We start from the raw sequence: 19,657 nt of genomic DNA on the forward strand, positions 1-19,657 counted from the left end.
CGAGATTTTTTTTATGGTTCTTGGACCCACAAAAGACCAATAAAGAACCATTTCATCCCCATATTATTCATTTTTTCAAGATAATAACCTGATTCTACCAGACTAAATGAAAAATTAGCGACCGTAGTGCAGTGATAGAGCATTCGGCTAAGGTGCGAAAGGTTGAGGGTTCAACCCCCAGCCGGATTATACTAAAGATTTCCAAAACGGTACTTGATAACTCTCTGCTTGATGCTCAGCAATTAAGAGTAGGATCAAGACCATGTTCAGACGTTACGGTTCGTTCCGTTCCGAAACAAGTGTGAACCTCAAAATTCGAAACGTCAAAAAAGAAGACGTTACAAAGCAAAACAGATCGAAAGGGTTTCGCTCCACTTTTTTCATCGGAACGGAACTGCTCCGTTTTCTTGCTCCGAGACGTTCCGAAACCAATATAAACACACTCGATCCGTAACGAAAATCATACCGGAGTGAAACGGAACGGTAACGTGTGAACATGGTCCAAGGGTAAGTGGAGCAATCCAGGGAGAAAGAGTGGCACCCTCTCCTACCTTCGGATAGCTATCGAAAGAGGAGCCTTCGGATCGCCTCCGACTGATGTCGCAATTACTTACTAAATGACTTACTAAAATATTCGAGATCATGCGATTACGCAAAAATAATATCAGGGTAAGGGTAAGACATGAATCTATGAGCCTTTGATAACAAAAGCGTTCTGGTCATACGTTAGCTTTACCATTATATGAAAAATATGATAGTGTTTTTGCTGTAAATACTTTCGATTTCAGAGTAGTCTCTACCTGGAACAAATTACCATCCAATATTAAGAACCTAGATTCACTAAAATCACTAAAATTCACTAAAATTAATATTTTGTTATTTTTCTTCTTTTTTTTTTACTAAGTTGAATTTAATTAGACTTTATATTCATTTGTAAAATCTAGATTTTTAGTACCCAACTTTAAATAAAGAATAAATAAAAAAAAATAAATAAAAAGCAAGTAAAACAACTTACAAGGCGTATACTGATCCAAAATACAAAAACACAAGCAATGAAAACATGAAATTCTTCCACAAATGGTACACTCATACTGGTCTGATCTGATTGGTTTATTTGTGGAGAACTATTGTTCATCTTTGATTGTGATTGGCTCATTTTCGTTCGATATTTTGATTTGAATTTGGTCCAATATTGTTGTGAACGTAGCAAGTAGAAAGGTGAAGAGAAGATGAGGATCTTGATGTTATCATAAAACGAGCGAAGAGGAGTTGAAGGTAAGATGGTAGCAACATGAGCACAACCCAATAATAACACGAGTGGGACAATCTGAAAATATTAAAAAAGAAAGAGTTCAACCAATATGAACAAAATATAACATCTGCCTTACCTTAAAAGGGACTAATTTTTAGCTGGCACTAATTTTTGCGGTCGAAAAAAAAATTTAGCGGGAATTAATCTTCGCCCTATTTGAACACAGGGAATCAATACCTATCAACCCTAAGCAAACGCCGCAATGAGATCGGGTCTTACCAGAGAGAAATAACGACAAAATTCTGTATTTATGAAGTAAGTTGTGTAACCATTTCAAATATTTGATGACGTCAATCCTGCCTGGTAGACTATAACTCTGTCTTCTCATGTTTTAAAGATTGATAGGTGGATACAATATTCGAGAAATTCGGCTAATAAGGCGAAATACATCATTTATGTATATTCTGACTCATTGAGTTTAAAGCCCGAAGGGCTAGAGAAGAATCTCTAACCTTTCCCAGGCAAGAAAAAGTGAAGCCATTTATTTCCCATCCAGAACGCACCGCAATCACGACGATGGATTGTATCTAGCGGTTCTTTTGTTTTTTTGAGGAATGCATTTTTCAATCCGGCGTTTGTATAAAAACCACGTGCGGGCGTCCTGGATGGGAAATAAGTGGCCATAAGGAAATAAGACTCCCATCCAGGAGTCTCGAGTTTAGTTCTGACTATATAAATCTCAAATTTCTAAAATATGATAATAAAATTGAGATTTTGAGTGCCAATAAAGGATTTGACATTTCAAAGAAATACTTCTTAATACATACCATATAGCGTGCAGCCAGTAATATGGCACGTTTGAGTAAGTTGAAAGAGTTGGCTGTTAAACTAAACAATTTAAAGAACCACAGCCATTTGATGAGAACAACGAACGATAGAACACCGAGAACTTTGTTCCATAACTAAAATGAGAATATATGTATTTAGGTTTGTAAGCAAGTTACCAGGGCTCAAATGAAAGTTTCATGAACCCATAAAGTTTTGATAAAATTCCGAGAGGTCAAATTCTCGATTTCTGAGAAAAGGTTTGGCAGTGAATGTCAGGAAAATGTGTTAAACCTTTATGGCCTTAGATCAGTTGAAAAATATTATAAGAGTAAAATTATTGGCGGACAAAAGTACAAGCGATCGCTAACTCTACATTTAGAAAGAGTGTCGGTGATAAAAGGTTCAAAAATGTACAAAAATACTCCCTTTGATCTACACAGGAAAATGTAAAATAAGTGACGATTTTTATTCCAATAGATTTCCAGTTACTTAGATGTGAAGATCTTTCTTTTATAGTTATGCCTTTAAATCATGACATAAACACCAGTAATTTTAAACGTCTCTCCCGCTTATTAATTTTCGAAACATTTTCGACCCCCCACCCCGTTCTCGTTAGGACCCTCCGTTTATTAATCTATGAAAATATTTTCAGCTATCAAAATCTGAATTGCTCTAAATAGTCTGGTTTGAGCTTATAATTACCTAATCTTGGGGGCTGTTGGAAGTACAATTTCGCAACTCCCTTTTATTTGACCCCCAGTTTATTAGATTTCAAAAGAATTTCGAACTCTCCATTTTTTTAGGATCCCCTACTATTCAGGACCTTAGAGTATTTACCTGTTGAAATTCAATGAAGAGAAGAATAGAGCGAAAAACATCTTCCACGAGATATGGATCAAAACTAAGATTGTTCATTGCAATATCAAAGTCGGTCTGTAATGTTTTCTCGTACACCCAGAATGAGGAAACGACCCAACATAACATCAACAATAATACCTGAAATTAAAATAAGAATTGATAATTTTCATTCATTTTTAAAAGAAAGAAAATCAAAAGGTTTGGTTGGCCTAAAAGGTGATTCGTTGAATTTAACGGACTATTAGCCCCTTATATCCTTAGAACGAGCTTTGGAAAAGTCGAAGAACTAAAAAGCAATAACTAGATCATACAGCTCAGTGAAAGGGAATGGTTATTCCTGCATATTAATAAAACGCATGCTCAATGTATCGTTCTTTTAAATACAATTCTTTAATCTTCGCAACAAACAAAGAGAGGTCAAAAGTTTGGAGTGAACGTGAATGGTGGATATGTCGTTCTTTTTATTTATTTTTAGCAGTTGCAGGAATAGTAATATAAAAGCCCTCAATAGACTCAAGCACATGGCGTAGAATAAACGTTGTGTTTTATGTAATGCGTCCTTTTTGAGATAGATGGATAGAGTCGATATTTAACGTGGATAGCCCAGCAATCTAGGACTTTTAAGCAGTTTTTCGATTGTTTTCACGGGGATACGGCCATCTCGGCTATTTATGAACTGAACGTAAGATTTGGAAGGAGCGGGGACTCGAACCGCGAATCCCTAGTTTGAAACGCTGAAGGTTTTGACCACTTGAGATGACACAAAACGCAAGCGTAATTCTTTGCCATATTCAAATTCAAAAATTCAAAAATGATTTATTTGCCTGCATAATTTAAACTAAAATTTACAATATGTGAAAAAATTACAATATAATTAGGTTGGGGAGCAGGCCAGGCCATCCATATAGAGGTTACCCGACTAATCAATGGGATGACTACCTGGTTGCAAGTATATGTTTGTTTGGGATTTTAATAATAGGGAAGGGATTATTACACAACAACATAAAAGTGCCGATAGAACAAAAAATGCTATTTAACAATTAGAACTGTAAAATGAAAAATAAAATTTTAATCTATTTTTCAAATAAGTCTCAACTTAAAAAGGAAAGATTCTCAAAGTTGATGGAGTACAGATAAGGACATAATCAGAGTTAGCTGTGTAGGAGATTATCAGCTCTTTTGTTAAGCAGATACAAAGACAGTGAACTTAGGTCTTCTTTTGAGTGCAATATTAGTTGGTTCCAATTTAATATCGATTGGTATTTTACGGACTTTAAGCCATAGTTCAAGGTTTTAGCTTTGGGACGTTCTAGGAGCTTCAGGTTCATATTTCTTGTTTGATATGCATGAGAAAAGACTTTGAAATCAAAGGATTCCTGTAGTGCTGGTGGAGAGATTTTGTTAATAGTTTGGTGTACAAGTTTGATGTTACACTTGAACACAGTTTGAGCGATTGTAGGTATAAAAATTAACATTATGCTTACGTTAGCAAGATTTGTGGTGATATACGACACTCCACGTTCTAAAAGTCTTGAATACGCATGTAGTGTCATTCCAATCGAAACTATCAAGAGTGATAACTATAAAACATGGAAAATATCACCGTTTAAAATTCATCTGACGGAATATTGATGTTAATTAATGGCAACAGGGTACACCTTTTTCCTTATAACAATATCCAAAGTTTGAAACTTAAAAATGTTCTTAATATTCGCGCCATGTCAGCCTTATGTTCTTATACAGTTTGTTCTCATAAAGAAACGTGTACATGCAAAATTTATAGATATAAAACTGCATTTATAATTCAAAAAAGCACAAATTTTTTCTATAAGAAACTATATGAGAGCAAAAGGCTTCAATAATCGAAATGTCACGAACCAGTCAAGAACATTTTAAGGCTTCATGGACTCTAAAACACTCTTTCTTAGGAAATAAATAAAAAATAATAATTGAGAACATTTTAAGAACAATTTGGATGTTCTTAAGTAAAAAGACCAATGTTTTTCTTGTTTAAAAGAATATTTTCCAGCTCAGCTCTTCAGATTCAAAGCGAACATAACTAGATCAAGTGATTGGTTCACTCTAGCTAATTCGAGCTCAAACGCAGGGAATCTAATTTGTTCGAATATTACGAAGAGATCCGAATTATAGCAAGTATTCCTCGAAAGTTTCTCATTTGACGGGGACTTAAAATCAGTTCGAAGTATAGAAATATTCGAATGCCTTATCAACCATTTTTACCGCAAAGCTCAATTTTTTTAGTCGGGCCGTAATCTAATTCCGATCCTTTACGTTGGCCCTTAATACGCCAGTGACGAAAAAAATTACGCCAAAAAGGCCGAGGACCGGCGTGAAAAGGGCCAATAAGGTAGTAGTAAATTCCGATTTAACTAGTTCACCAGACACCTCTTACCTGCAATAACAAAGATAGTGTAGTCATTGAAAGGAAGCTTTCACCGCCATGTAAACATAGAGTATGTGTGTCCAGTTTAAAGAGATATTGCTTGTCCAATTTAAAGAGAAGATCGGAAAATTTCTTCTTTTTAAATTTGCGGAACGTCATCTGAACATAGCTGCAAAATAAAACCGAGGAAATTTAAGAAATTGGCGATACACGAAAAATGTTTTTCTCCATCACTCACCACGAAAATGGCTAAAATTTGTCATTTCATCGACTCTCGCTAATTCGAACTCGAATTTCAGGAATCTTAAGAAACAAGTTTGAATTATAGAAAGATTCAAATAATAGAAGTTCGAATAAGCGGGATTTAACTGGAGCCCAAATTACACATAATGTCTCAACACTTTTGCCCTATTACACATCCCGCCAATGTCTAGATCACGACATCTAGCCAAAAAAATTCGGAAAACGCCATCACGAAAGAAAAGTCCCAATCACGCTAATACGCATAAAGGTCGATAGTATATGTACCGTTTTCCTTTTGAATCTAATAATCTAACTAAATTTCGATCTAAAAATCTGATTTATATGATTATCGATTAACTCCCCAGCGTAGGCCAACTTATACCAAAAATCATCAAAAACAATAGAATGTTATACCTGTAAAACATACGGCTTGTCGGTGGTTCGGTATTTCCAGCCACATTTGTGACAAGAAAACTAAGGACAACTTTTGTGACGTCATTATCGTTATACGTTACGTTAGCGATTTTGATTTGGGGAATGATCTGATTGGTCAATTCAAATGTTCTGGAGAAGGTAAAAGAAGAAATTGTTTGTTTGTTGAGAGTGCCTTGAAAAAACATTAAAATCATTTTATAATAAAATCTACGTCTGAGAAGAACGGAGTTATTTCGTCGTCCATAAAAATATATTCGCAATATGATTGGTTAAAAATGATACATATTTCAATACCCATAAGTGTAATAAATTTCGCCTGAATCAATTTTCGCAATTTTTGCGAATTTCGGTCATTACTTGTGAAAATTAGTCCTCGCAAAAAATTTAAAATCCGAATTTTGGCCAAGACCCCTAGGAAAATGAAAGAAATGGGTTGGAAAAGCGGTATATTCGCGAAATTTTGTCCACATGAAAATTTTAGATTTTCAATTCGCGAAAAAAAGTCTACGCGAAAATTAATCCTCTCAAGGTATTCTCAATATCAATCACCATGCTTACCTTGGATTTCTTTGTTTGAAAGCTCTTCTGATTGGTTGTTTCCCATCGTCCCAAGTAACGACTTCAGTCAAGACAGAACCATAGATTACTGACTCCTCCTCCTCCTAACAGAAAAGAAATACCGTAGTAGTACGTCTACGACCGCAGTGGGAGGCGATCCGAAGGCTGCTTATATGATAGCTATCTACCCGGAGGTAGGGGAGGGCGCCAATCTTTCTCCCTGGATTGCTCCACTTACCCTTGATCCTTCTCTTAATTGCTGAGCTTCAAGCAGAGAGCGATCAAATACCATTTTGGGAATCTTTGGTATGACCCGGCTGGGGGGTTAAACCCACAACCCTTGCAAGCCGTAGCCGGATGCTCTACCACTACACTACGGTCGCTAAATACCGTAATGTTTCTGTACAACGCCTAAGGTGGAACACTTTGAAAGCAAGGTGAACATGGCAGTGAAATTATCAATACCAAGGTTTTCAATACCAAGGTTTTCATTGACGATTGCTTCATCTAATACACCTTTTCGACCGTAGCCGTCAATTGCCGCGCGGGCATGTTTTTTACCACCTTAAAACCGTCCCAGTTTTTTTCGCACCTATAGACAATAGGAAAAGGTGTAAAAAATAACTGGATCGAGTTTAGGGGGATAATGTGACAGTAGAGATATTTTGAGAAAACATCACTCATCTCGAAATAAACAATCTACATTATCCATTCAAGTCCAACGTGCTTACGCAGGAATAGACCATGAAAAGACCTTCTCTAGCTACCAGCATTCAGTCAATGGAAAATCATCATATACCATTCACGTTGAATAGATTTACGCATGAAGATCATCGAGGAAAACGGACTGCAACCCCGTTAGCCCAAGCGTGACTAATATCTTACATGCCACTGACACACTGAGATAATCGAGAACAAAACCAAGAGACTGAATCAATCTACGCACAACACTGAAAGATTTATGAGCTGGGATCGAGGAAGCAATCTCAACCACATGAATGGACGCGGACAACTAAACCAACGTGACTATTGATCCCAGGCTCTAAATCCAGTCCTCTAAATACTCATAGAACTAAAAACTATAAATACCGGAATCACAAAATCATTATTGGAGTCGGAGAGCGTGCTGAGAGTCAGAAGCGTGCTGAGAGTCGGAAGCGTGCTGGAGAGTCGAAACATGCTGGAAAGCTAGAGAGTTACGAACGTACTATTAGTAAAGAGACTTGTTACTGATTTAGATCTGGAACCTTCCATAACATCAATCGGAGATATTATCGTGTTATCGACTTTTTAGACAACTATATTAAGGAACAGTTATTTGGAGTTATTGAAATATTAAGAAGGGAAATTTAATAGAACCGGTATATATGTTAGTGATCACTTTCATGTAAATATAAAATTCATTCGATCGAAGTTACTATCGTCCAGTTACTATCTTCTTAAATTGTACTCTTTCAGGGTACACTGCGCCTCGGGATTTAGTTAAACTGTCTGGTAAAATATCCAGGGAGATCCACACCTAAATATCCAGGGAGATCCACACCTAAATCTCCGTGTGCGACAATAATTAAATAATAAAGTGGCACGCGCAGATGAACGAATTTGGAAATTAAGCACCCTATAGACTCTGAACAGCAGTCTTTGCTCGCTTAACCAAGCCGCAAAGATGAGTCATGGGAAGGACGAAACACGTGTCTGCGGATAGATGAAATAGAACACTTACTTTAGGAGCAAACTTCTTGAAATTATGAAACCATTTTTCATAATCTTGAATGTAACCAGTGTTTTTGGTGATGTTCCTCCTAAAATAGAATCAAAAAGGAGAGCTAATTAATGGTTTTGTTTTTAAATAAGAGTGATATTATTTGCTTACTCATCAATTTTATTCACAAGCCTTTTCACATTGGACTGACACGGATGTGGAGCAAGATTGGCCAGAAACAGGAAAAGAAAAGCATTTTTTTTGTTTATATCAGCATAATATAACAAAAGTAAGACACTGTCCTGATATGAAATATGTATCTGATATGAAACGGGTACACTTATGGAAATATAAAACCTTTAATGGTTTCCAAATAATAAGTAGTCTCGTCCCAATGGGCACAAACGTCTTTTGGACGTCTAATGTACGTTTCTTGGACGCCCAAAGGTCTTTGAATGTCCATAAGACGTTGCGTGCCCATAGGGGTAGCAGATCATTCATTCTGCGCATACCACGCCTTGCTCTAAAGGGTTATGGCAAATCTGACGATTTGGCCTGGTTGTTCAAAACAATCAAAGCCGCGTTGCTTTTTGCTTGAAAACGTAAGTGAAAGCGACTGGGCCTTAATGTTTATGTTTGTGATTGGCTTTGTTTTGCTTTAGCCAATCAACGCTCTCCAAATCCAGATGAAAAAGATCAAAGCGGTGCATCAACCTGGGCAGACCTTCTTACAGAGTCATGGCCTTTAGAGTGAATACGTGCTGAGCGTGGAGTATCAGAATCTGCTAGGATATTAAAACAGATGTTCCCGAGATAATCGAAATACGTAAAAAACATCCATTTTTTTGGTCATTTGAGACGTAAACAAATCAATTTACCAAGAGTGCTTAATGATTATGTTTTAATACAACCAGGGCGTAATAAAAAAAAACTGAGAAGAAAATACTAAACGAATCAATTTAGAACTGTCGACAGTTTCATCTTTCACGAATGGTCAGCTTTTTTTTGAAGCCTACCTACAAAGGCTTAAAATGACTTAACTTATCTATATATATTTTGGCTATCGAAGCCGTAGTTCTTATAAAAACGTGTATCTCAACTGACGTGGAACGTTATTTCAACGGTCATCAATTCAGTGTTCTAAATGTTAGATCGACGTTACTTAGGGATTGCAAAGCTCTTACATGCCTGTCTCACAGACCCAGCAGGACCCACTAGAAAATTTGGTATAAAGAACCGCAACACCGGTGCGAAAAATACCCTACAATTTCACTAGGAAGTTGACTTTCATCTCACTCCATTTGAAATTCAATTTAAACAAGTGATACTTTTATGGACCTACCTGGTTATCAAACTAATCAAAGAACATTAAAACAATGAAACACATAAGACATAACTGGTCAAAATACAAAAAAATAAAGAAAAATGAAAGCATATCTATTGGGAGAAACTATCAACACAATTGAAAAATACTTTTGAAAAAGAAATAAAAAAAGCTATTAAACGCTTTTCTTTATAAAAACAATCCACTATCAGAAAAATGCACAGCTTAATAAATAAGGTTTACAGAAAACTCAAACCATCGCACTCTACCGTGACATTTTCTCCTTTTAGAAATATTAATAATAATAAAAATAATAATTTGGCTAAGAACATCGATCTATGCTTATAAATAGTGATTCTTATAGATAAAGATTCGGTTTCAGCCAAAAAAATAATAAGTGTTTTTAGAAAACTCAAACCATTGCACTCTAAGGTGACATTTTCTTTGTTTAGAAAAAATATTGATAAAATAATAATTTGGCTAAGAACATTGATCTATGCTTATAAATAGTGATTCTTATAGATAAAGATTCGTTTTTCAGCCAAAAAAATAAAAAGTGTTTTTAGAAAACTCAATCCCTCCACCGTGACATTTCCATCTTAAAAAAAAAAACTAATAAAAATAATAATAATATGGCTAAAAACATTGATCTATGCTTATTAATAGTGATTCTTATAGATAAACATGCGTTTTTTGAGCCAACAAAATTTTTTTGCAAAAATCTGCTTGAGCCATCTTTTACCTATGATGGTACCCTACTTTCATGCAAAAAATCAGAAAAAATTAATGATCCAATTTTCCACAAAGTCCAAAAAACCCGTTTTTTAGCCGTTTTTTGGCCCAAATTTACCCCCCAAAATTTTTTTTCGAAAATCGGGCGCCGTCACATTTTGGCCAACACCATTTTGCACCTTTGTACCAAAAATCAAAAGATTCCTATGATTCAATCCTGAGAAAAGTTGGTAACTGAAATATTTTACGTGTTGTCTCAATGACTTTCTTTAGAGGACTGTGGTAAACAAAATTAACAAAAGCACTAAATAGGCCTCGATTAGTCTCGATGACCCAAAACAATATATTACAATAAAAATATCACACTCCCACGCACGAGGGGAGGTCACGTTCGTCGATGAATTTGATTTTCACTTCTTGATTGTTCTTGTCATCGCTTACTCGTGAGTGATGATACTCAAACGGAAATAGTTTATTGATAGGTCTTCGGAGAATTCCGTTACCGTTTTTGTTTACAACGACGAGTTCGGCTCCGCGAACTTTACCATCTCTTCCTCGTAACAATTTACTCACTCTACCTTTCCTCCAATCATTACGTTTAACATTTTCCTCATTGATTAAAACGATATCATTCTCGGTGATCATTTCGCTTGAGTTCTTTCGTGCAAGTTTCTTGTGTGTTTCTCTCAACTCGAGTAAGTATTCTGTTTTCCAACGTTTCCAAAAGTGTTCAATTGCTTGCTTCGTGTTTTCTGACAACTCAAAACTGTCACTGTTGTCGTTTGTGGTATTTGTGTTACGTCCGAGACGTTTACCGTATAATAAATGATTCGGGGTGAGAGGTTCTTCTGTCAATTCGTCATAGATGAAGGTTAAAGGACGGTTGTTGATTGTTCGTTCAATTTCAATCAATAACGAAAGGAATTCATCGTACTTCAGCGTTTTGTTGTTCAAAGCTTTATTCAAACACGTTTTCACGGATTTCACAAGTCTCTCTGTAAACCCATTAAACCAAGGTGCTTTCTCGAGGCTAAACTTCCATCGAATTTGACAATTTGTAACAAAGTTTTGTACGTTTTCTGCAGTGAACGTTGAACCTTTGTCTGAAAAGATTTCTTCTGGGATTCCTCTGCGATTCATAAATCTCCTTAATACTTCAATGCACGACTCTCCACTGTAGTCTGTAGCAATGTCTAAATATACAGCCCGACTGGCTTGACATGTGATCAATGAAATCCATACCTTGAACTTTTCTTTCGTTTTGTCGAATACATTATACACCAAATATGGACCGCAATAATCGATTCCAATGTTCTGGAAAGCGGAATTGAGAACCGTAAATGACTTTAATATTTTTAAAAACAAAATAAAGTCTCATACTTTCAATTTTATTTAAGTATAGTGCCTCTGCTTAGCCTTTAACTTGCCACTACACTATCTCTTTTCTGGATAATTTATTTTTGGATCTAGTGAGGCTTTGGTTTTCACTCTCGTTGCTACATTTAACTATATCCCTAATATTCTGTATCAATTTGTTTACGACACTACAACACTACGTAATGATCTTTTACCAGAGATAGTAAAGAGAGGCGTTTAGGATATTTTATCTAATATTTGTTTCCGTCTTATTTTTTTTTTTTTTTTTTTTTTTTTTTTTTTTTTTTTTAACATTTTGAATATGATAATTTCACTGTTTTTGGGTACTTTCTCCTTTTCAGAGTTTACACATTGCGTCACACTTTTCAGTATTAATATTCTCAGTCTCGACATACTGTATTAATAGACTTCACATACATGTATACTCTTAGTCTTGTTTACATTAATTTTAAGATAACCTTTTGAAGTATCTATCGATCACAGCGTGGTTTTTCTGCGGGTATAACCTTTCATATTTAGTTTAATATATTCTCTATTAGTTCTATTTTATGTTTGCCTCAGTTATTTTTCATACTGTGTTATGCCTCGTGTTTTTCCTTACTATCATTTACTCATGCCTTTCCAACATTGGAAAGTACGTACACCTCTCAATCAAAACGAGATCTAACATCGTAATTTCTACTTTCATAGCGAATTTAACTCCTCATTCAAATAATTAATTTTCAAGTGCTTTTTCATAGCCAAATTCAATACGTTCGTAAACTATGCCAGCATGCCTTTTATTTAACTTATAATTTATTTATTATTTTAGATTTATAACAGGACCAAAGGTAATATCAGATACTTGTAACTGTTTGCGTAATCCTGTATAAATATTCAATAAAAACTAAAACTAAAGGCACCAACTTGTAGTCTAGACTTTGGTAAATCGTAAGATTCTGGATAACGATAAGCTTTACCACCATGCTTCTTGCAAATCGTACATTTGTAGATAAAATGACGGACGCGTTGACGCAATCTTGGAATTTGAAATTGGGATCGTAGTTCGTTCAAAGTTTCACGTTGGCCATTATGCATTACCTTGTCGTGGGCTTGCTTGATCAACAAATCAACAAGTGGACTGTTCGTAGGTAACCATATTGGATGCTTTGCGTCAAAGGGAATTGGAGCATTGTTCAATCTTCCCTTCCATCTGTACACTTCCCCTCCAAGGAAAAGATTTTTCTTCATTTCGTCTGGAATACCTCTTTGGGCATCCAATAACCATTTCTTCTTGGCTGATAGCAAATCATCAGCATTCAAAATATTCTGTTTGTTTATTTGTTTCTTATTTATTTGTTTGTTGTTTTTATTTTTCCAACAACGTATGTTCTCCACAAATTTGAAGACATACCCAGTAACACGTAACAATTGTTCAAAAGACCGAAATCTTTGAACGTCAATAATTTCACCAAGGTTGGACTGAGCTTCAGGTATAGTTATCCACTCAGTCCCATCACTAATATTGAATGAAAGGGTATCCTTCTCCTCAGGTATATTTAGAAGATTAGGACCCTTGTTGACACCATCACTAAAAGGTTTGAGGTTTGTTCCCGTCTTCTCAGGTATAGTTAGAGGATCAGGGACCTCAGAAAATTTGTCACCGACTTTCAAACGAGGCCACTGAGATTCAGGCATAATTAGAAACTCAGGACCATAAAACCATAATTTACAACCAGCTAGACGTGCTGGCTTAGACCCCCGGGACGCAATGTCCGAAGGATTTTGCTTTGTAGCAACTAATTTCAGTTCAATCGAGAGAGATTCAAAATTTCGTCTAATCTCATCAGAAATATTCTTAATATATCTATCTTGTTTTCTCGAAGTTTCAATGTTCTTGACCCAACAGTAAGCAACACTACTGTCAGTCCATACAGTAAAATTTTCAAATTCAAAGTTCATTTCTAAGTGTCTCTTAACAACATTCATGAGACGTGATACAATAAGTATAGCTACCAACTCCATTCTGGGTGTCGTCAACTTCTGGTCATCAGGTTTGGTTTTTTGATTTCGTCTTGATTGGATTCACGTGTGACTTTGATGTGACGAGGCTTGTCTTGATATCACCATCCTTTGATACGATTCGTGTGTAGATACAGCAACCATGTGCGTCGTCAGAAGCATCTGAGAAGCCATGTAACTGAATTTCCTTGACATTTTGTTTAACACTCGAATAAGCTCTTTCGACTCTGATCTCCTGTGTATACTCAAAGTCTTTCACCAAATTTTGCCATTCACAAAGCAAATCACCGTCGATGGGCGTGTCCCAATCAATTTTACTTAGACACAATTTCTGAAAATACAATTTCAACGTTAACACGACAGGGTTTATCAGTCCTAACGGATCATAAATGGACGCCAATGCTCTCAACACATTGCGTTTCGTCGGTTTCAAACTCGCTAAGCTTTTGAGTTGGAAACAAAGTTCGTCAGATTCTTTGTCCCATGTAACACCAAGGACTTTCGTCTTACCCATCACAGTAGGGTTTTCGGTTTCTCCGTATTTCGATTGGAGTTTGGATTCAAGTTCCTTCGAGTTGGATTGGAATTTTCTCAGGTTAAACGATGCTTTCGATAAATGCTCTTTCGTTTTCTCGACAAACTCTTCAGCTTCAGCAACAGTTCGTTTGCTTGTTGTCAAATCATCCACATGTAGCGATTTGATAAGGTTGTTCTCGAACTCTGCGTCGTTTGCTGTTCTGATATGATGTTGTAGGGTGGCATTCAAAACGAAGGGCGATGCGTTTATCCCAAACAAAACTCTGCACATCCGGTACTCAACAATTTCGTTTGCTTCAAAGTTTTTAAAATCAATTTTGTCTGAATTTTTGAACCATAAAAATCTAGTAAGGTCTCTCTGTTCGTTGTTTAGTTTAATGTGTAGAAAAGCCTTTTCAATATCACCGACAATGGCGACTTTGTCTGTTCGAAAACGTAACAAAATTTCAAAGAGATCTGTATTCAATGGAGGACCCGCCTCTAAACATTCATTTAAAGAAAATAACTCATTGTTATTTGCCTTTGCACTCGCGTCATAAACAGTCTGTGCCACTAACTCGATCGGGAAGATTCTTCCAAAATTGGAAGATTCTTCCGAAATGGGAAGAATCCTCCCGAACGGGAAATTAACTTAACACCCAAACGGGTTAACGGGCTTCCAGATCGGGAAGAAGCGAGAAACTAAGGAAAACTCGATCGGGTTGAAACTTCCCGTTTGGGAAGTTTACGCAGTTTTTTCACAATTTAACAAGATTTGTACGGTAAAGTCTGCTTTTCTTTCGGTGAAAAACCTTAAAATTTGATGCTTCTTCACCTCCAAAAAGTTTCAACTTTCGCCGGTCATCGTACAGCTTCGCCGAGATTCAGTCAATTTTCAACTTCCCAAAGAGGAAGAATCTTCCAAAACGGGCAGAAAAAATAGAGTAAGTTCTTCCCGTTCGGGAAGGTTCTTCCCATTTCGGAAGAATCTTCCCGATCGGGTTAGTGGCACAGACTGATAAACAATGCGTACCTTTGTTGTTGATTTTTCTGGTTTGATAACAGCGTGGTGCGGAATGTAATGTGTTTTTCCAACCTCTTGATCATTTGGCGCTTTTTCGATAACACCTTTTGTTAACTGTTCATTGAAAATCTTTTGATAATCTTTCAATAATTGTTGATTGTTTTCGAAGCTTTTTGATAAACATTGAAGTCTTTTTCTACACAGTTCATAATTATCTCCTAGCGACCAATTCTCCTTTTTGACTGGATATGTTGCTTCATACATTTTCTCTTTCTCGTTAAATTTTAATGAGTTCTCAAACTCCTTCACAAATTCACGTTTTTCGGTATCAAAGTTTTCACATTTTATTCCAAGACTCTCCAAGTCCCAGAACTTATCAACGGTTTCAGATAATCGATCATTTTCACTAATGACGGCTTTCAAAACATGTGAGAAAAAAATTCCGGACGAAATCTTTTCTTTTAAATCAGCAGGACCACTCAAAACGTATCCCAACGACGAACTCAAAGCAATGGGCTGGCCAGACTTGCCAGTAACAGCACCTTCAGTGTGTATAAAATCCCAATAAAAGTTTGAGCCAATCAAAATATCAATATCGATGGCTTTTTCATGATTTGGATCTGCCAGTTTTAAACCTTTCAAATGTTCAAAACGTTTTTGACATTCGACTGTGTTCTGTCTCGAAACGGGTTGACTGATTTCGGATACGTAGGCTTGCACAGGAACCTGTCCTTTCGAAGTTTTCACGTTAAATTCGACCAAGGGTAAGGTTTTGACGGTTTTGTTGTTTCCGAACGATTGGATACAAAGTTCCTTTTTTCCAATTTGCTTTAGATTCAGCTTTCGACTCAATGTGGGTGTAACATAACTCAACTGACTACCAGGGTCAAAGAAAATTCTACTTTCGGACGAACGATTTTTCTCGACATTTTCGATTTTGGCTTTGGCTGTTTGTAGCAAAACGGTACACGAACTGCTTGCTAAATTCGACTGAGTATCTTCTGGCGTATCTTCCTCTTTCTTGAAGGTTTTACAAATACTGCTATGATGATTTTTTCGACAATGATAACAACTGCGCATCGATCTACAACTTTTACTATCATGTCCTATTTTCAAGCACTTGAAACATCGTTTCTGTTTGATGAGAAAATCCTTTCGACTTTCTGGTTTCGATATCTTGGAACATTGATAGGCTTTGTGTGAAGCGTTTCCACAGTAAACGCATGGAAAGGTACGGAACGGTTGTCTTCTTTTGCTGTCTGTAGGACGACCGGTACTCATTAGGTTTTCGTAATTTTCGACACCTTCATTCTCTGTAAGAAGGACCTTTTCTCGAGCTTCGACTTCTTGTTGTAAGGCTTCGAGTAACTTATCGATTGCCCATACATCCTTTCCGAACTTTCTAGTCAACAACAATTTTATTTCTTGTGGCAATTTCGACATAATAACTGGTGCGAGCATAGGGCCGTAACGTTTCTCCTCCAGACCGATTCCACGAAGATTTCTAATTTGAATTTCGATGTTGTTGTAAAGCATTCTCAGTTCTTTGATATCGATAAAGTTTGATGTTGTTTCTAAGTTTAACAATTTATTCATATGCGCACTAATAATTATCTGTTCATCACCGAACCTTTCTTTTAACATTTTGAGCGCAATATCGTAATTTTCGTTAGATAGTGTTATACCTTGGATGCAAGATTCCGCTTCTCCTTCAAGTAAACTGGTGAGGTATGTCATTTTTTCGACGTTGGTCATATCATCTCTCTGATGAACAGCACAATCAAATGTATCGAAAAATGTTTTCCATTTCAACGGATCTCCATCGTAGGGTTTCAAACTCAATTTGGGTAGACGAATATCAGCTTTCCGCTGTTTCTCTCGGGTACTTGTGACACTACTATCACTAACAGCAATTTTTGGGTTCTCTTTTGACAGTTCACTTTTGACGGCTAAAATCAACGACTCAACTCGACGCTCAACTTTGGAACACTTCTCATATTGTATTCCCATTTGCTCTTCATCGTCTAATTCATCCACGATGTTATCCGTAATCTCAATGATAATTTGTAACTTTTTATTTAAAATTTTACAAGTGGTTTCAAGAGCGTTTTTGTTACTTTTAGCATCTTTGTTCCATTCTTCGCACTCCAAAATCAACTTGTTAACATATGATGTGAGAGCGTTGCGCTTCTTGCCAAGTTTCTCAACATCAACCATTTTTCAATTTTTATTATGTATTTTCTTGTTTCGACTTTTTAATTTTTATGTTTCTCTTCTTTCTTACAATTTTTTTTTTCTCAACACTCACACACTTTAACTTTTTTCTTCTCTTTTTAATATGCGGCACGTGTGGACCATGAAATATTTTACGTGTTGTCTCAATGACTTTCTTTAGAGGACTGTGGTAAACAAAATTAACAAAAGCACTAAATAGGCCTCGATTAGTCTCGATGACCCAAAACAATATATTACAATAAAAATATCACAGTAACAGACGAACGGACGAACGGACGGACGAACACAGGTTAATTTATAGGACCTCCACCCCACCGGGGTAGGTCCAAAAATTGCACCGGAATTTCTTAGCTTGGAATAATATAATTTCTATCACGAGGGATCTCGATGGGAATTTATCTCCCCGCCAGTGGGAAAAATTCCACAAGGGCTGTGAGACAGGGTTGCACATTTGTGAAAATAGAATTCATAAACAAAAGTAAAATGAATATTACCTGAGTTCTTGGTCCCATTCGTAAAGAGATCGATTGTGCGAAAGACAAGTCATTCCAAGTACAATTAAGAATAACACAATAAGCAATGCTGATTTCCTAAAAGAATGAAGTTCGAACATTAGTTAGAAAATCAATGCAGGTAATCCTTTTCACTGATAATGGCACTTGCATAAGGTCGAAACATAAAAAATAAAGAAGCTTCTGTCATTGCCATACAGGGGGTGGACGAACATTTCCAGGGGGTAATCGGAGAAGAATTTCTAGAGAGTGTTTTTTTTTTCATTTTTCCAGTGGTAAAAAGATTTTCTAAGATTTCCAGGTGGTAAAAGACCCCCGCGTGGATTTTTAATGGGACCACCCATTTACCTGTAAATTTGTTTTACGTGAAGACGTTTCTTGGCTCGTTTTTGCTTCTTCTTGATTTCTTTGACACTCATGACGTCAGCATATCTAATGAATCTGGATCGATCACGCGCCATTACTGCCTAAAATGTAACCGACGTAATCCTGTAATCAAAATGTAACCCCCCCCGAATAATATCTACCTTAACTAACTATTTAAAGCGTAAGCTGTGATTTTACCCGACTAACCCTTGTCCTCTTCTTCTCTTTCAGCTTAATTTTTTGTTTTGCATTCATAGAAACCAATCAATAATGACAAGAGCCTAAACAAGGCTAAGTCACATTTCAGATTACAGATACACACATTTTAACCGACTTTTGAACGACGGGAACCCTCTAGTTGATTAAAAAATAGTTGATGCATTAGAAAAACACTTACCTTTTGGTATTCATTCATGTGTTCATCATCTTTAACATGTCTTGACATTCGATGAAAGAAATAACCAATCGAATCTCCCCAAAATGGAACGTGCAATGATGCCACACTTTGAACGATCGCCTATAAATGAGATAAAGCAAAACATTTTCAAAAACTTTGATCATAATGACAGCTTCAGTAAAAACAAGATAAAACTTAACCCTATTCGGCCTAGGGGGGGGGGGCTCTTTCTGTTCGGAGGTCAAACTATTGGTAATAGCTCCTGAAATAATAGATTTTTTGCCGCGAAATTTTCTGTAAATTCCCAATTGTTATTTAGCTTCAAAATAAAAAAAAATTTGACATCTAAAAATTTTCACACCTTGAGCATGATGACATATCTGACAGTAAGGTGTCACAAAAATTGACACTTTTCCAATACAAATTGATTTTTAATGTCAAATATATCGTTTAAACCGTAATTTATTGAATATTTAGGATAAAATAAGCATTTTAAAATCAGGCAACTTTTTCCTAAATCTTTTGTTAGAATACAATAGCTATTTATAAGAACAAAGGAAATTTTGGGTTTTTGCTCACTTTGGGCATGATGAAAGACGTCATCAAAAAAACTTTTTGGCAAAAGTTACCTTACGTGACAAGGATCTTGTGTGCCAAATTTCATCCAAAAAGACCCACTAGATCAAAAGTTAAGGGGTGGTACAGGAAAAGCCCCCCCCCCTAGTTCTTAACCGCCCCTAAAAGCCTAGGTTGAATAGGGTTAATCCGAAAATTGAGTTTGCCATGGATCAATGTGGAGTCAGATCACAAACAACAAAATTTTCATTTTTTGAAAAAACTAATACTTTGCTTCACAACAAAAGCATCATCAGAGTGATGAACATTTTTTAAAT

At 36.2% G+C, this 19,657-nt stretch overlaps 2 protein-coding genes across 2 annotated transcripts in view; both read right to left on the reverse strand.

The window, feature by feature from the left end:
- The window catches only part of LOC136802591 (uncharacterized), a 151,230-nt gene that overhangs the window by 4,658 nt on the left and 126,915 nt on the right, over positions 1-19,657 (reverse strand). The window contains exons 38-48 of the mRNA XM_067059346.1: positions 18,765-18,884; positions 18,350-18,468; positions 17,984-18,079; positions 8,302-8,380; positions 6,579-6,682; positions 6,000-6,149; positions 5,352-5,511; positions 4,423-4,518; positions 2,918-3,076; positions 2,080-2,214; positions 1,016-1,327 (exon numbers count right to left, since the gene is read on the reverse strand). Coding sequence (XP_066915447.1) covers positions 1,016-1,327; positions 2,080-2,214; positions 2,918-3,076; positions 4,423-4,518; positions 5,352-5,511; positions 6,000-6,149; positions 6,579-6,682; positions 8,302-8,380; positions 17,984-18,079; positions 18,350-18,468; positions 18,765-18,884 — 1,530 coding nt within the window. The remainder of the gene's footprint in view (positions 1-1,015; positions 1,328-2,079; positions 2,215-2,917; positions 3,077-4,422; positions 4,519-5,351; positions 5,512-5,999; positions 6,150-6,578; positions 6,683-8,301; positions 8,381-17,983; positions 18,080-18,349; positions 18,469-18,764; positions 18,885-19,657) is intronic.
- On the reverse strand, positions 13,743-17,736 carry LOC136802590 (uncharacterized). The gene is made up of 2 exons (XM_067059344.1): positions 15,131-17,736; positions 13,743-14,884 (listed from the first exon to the last, which is right to left on the reverse strand). The coding sequence occupies exons 1-2, from the start codon at positions 17,469-17,471 to the stop codon at positions 13,743-13,745; spliced, it is 3,483 nt and encodes a 1,160-aa protein (XP_066915445.1). The 5' UTR covers positions 17,472-17,736.

This window comes from Clytia hemisphaerica, unplaced genomic scaffold (genome assembly GCF_902728285.1).
Source record: "Clytia hemisphaerica strain Z4C2 unplaced genomic scaffold, Clytia hemisphaerica genome assembly, whole genome shotgun sequence".
Taxonomy (NCBI): domain Eukaryota; kingdom Metazoa; phylum Cnidaria; class Hydrozoa; order Leptothecata; family Clytiidae; genus Clytia; species Clytia hemisphaerica.